The 667-nt window shown below is 32.2% G+C and overlaps 1 protein-coding gene across 1 annotated transcript in view; it reads left to right on the top strand.

Moving 5' to 3' along the window:
• STPG2 (sperm-tail PG-rich repeat containing 2) overlaps positions 1-667 on the top strand; it is a 278,632-nt gene that overhangs the window by 162,174 nt on the left and 115,791 nt on the right. The window contains 1 exon segment of the mRNA XM_012641065.1: positions 47-206. Within this exon segment, the coding sequence (XP_012496519.1) occupies positions 47-206 (160 nt within the window).

Below are 667 nucleotides of genomic sequence, written 5' to 3'. Positions count from 1 at the left end.
TTCTATATAAGATATATTTATGCTCATCCATTAAAATTTTTTCTAGGTTATTCCAGCACCAGGCAGCTATGATGTTCAAAAGTCATATAACATGTCCCAAGTTAAACATAAATACATGCCACCTCGTAGTTTAGTGGCCAAAAGAAAACATTCCTCCTTTCTTAGTGCAGCTCCTCGATACGTGGGAAAAATGCCTGATGGTCCAGGTAAGTCTAGATTGTCTTTGTAAAACTATGGGGAAAAAGAGCTAAGGTTTCCATATTAAGACAGTTATAGTCATTGACAGGTTCTTGGAAACTGTGACTTTAAGCAATACGACATACAATGAAATCACTTTTTTTTCTCATCAATGTTATAACAAAATGATGTTGAACTAAACAATGTTATTTGAGGACCTGCTGTTCACTTACACTTGAAGTTTCTAAAAACCTGTCCATGACATTAAGGACTTACCATAATTTTAAACACACATTTACATTTACCATGCCTCTTTTAAGTGTGTAGATCAAGAAACAAAAAGCAAAATACTTATTCAGCAAAAGATTTAAGATATTTTTTTTCCAAATGTAAGATTTGTTGGGGTTTTATGTTTCTTAATTTTACCAAAGACAATTTTACCAATTTTACTAAAGCTGATAAAAGCATCTAGCATTTTATCAGGGAAGAA

Source organism: Propithecus coquereli, unplaced genomic scaffold (assembly GCF_000956105.1).
Source record: "Propithecus coquereli isolate 6110/MARCELLA unplaced genomic scaffold, Pcoq_1.0 Scaffold161, whole genome shotgun sequence".
Lineage (NCBI taxonomy): Eukaryota > Metazoa > Chordata > Mammalia > Primates > Indriidae > Propithecus > Propithecus coquereli.
This window is presented reverse-complemented; position numbering and strand designations above follow the sequence as displayed.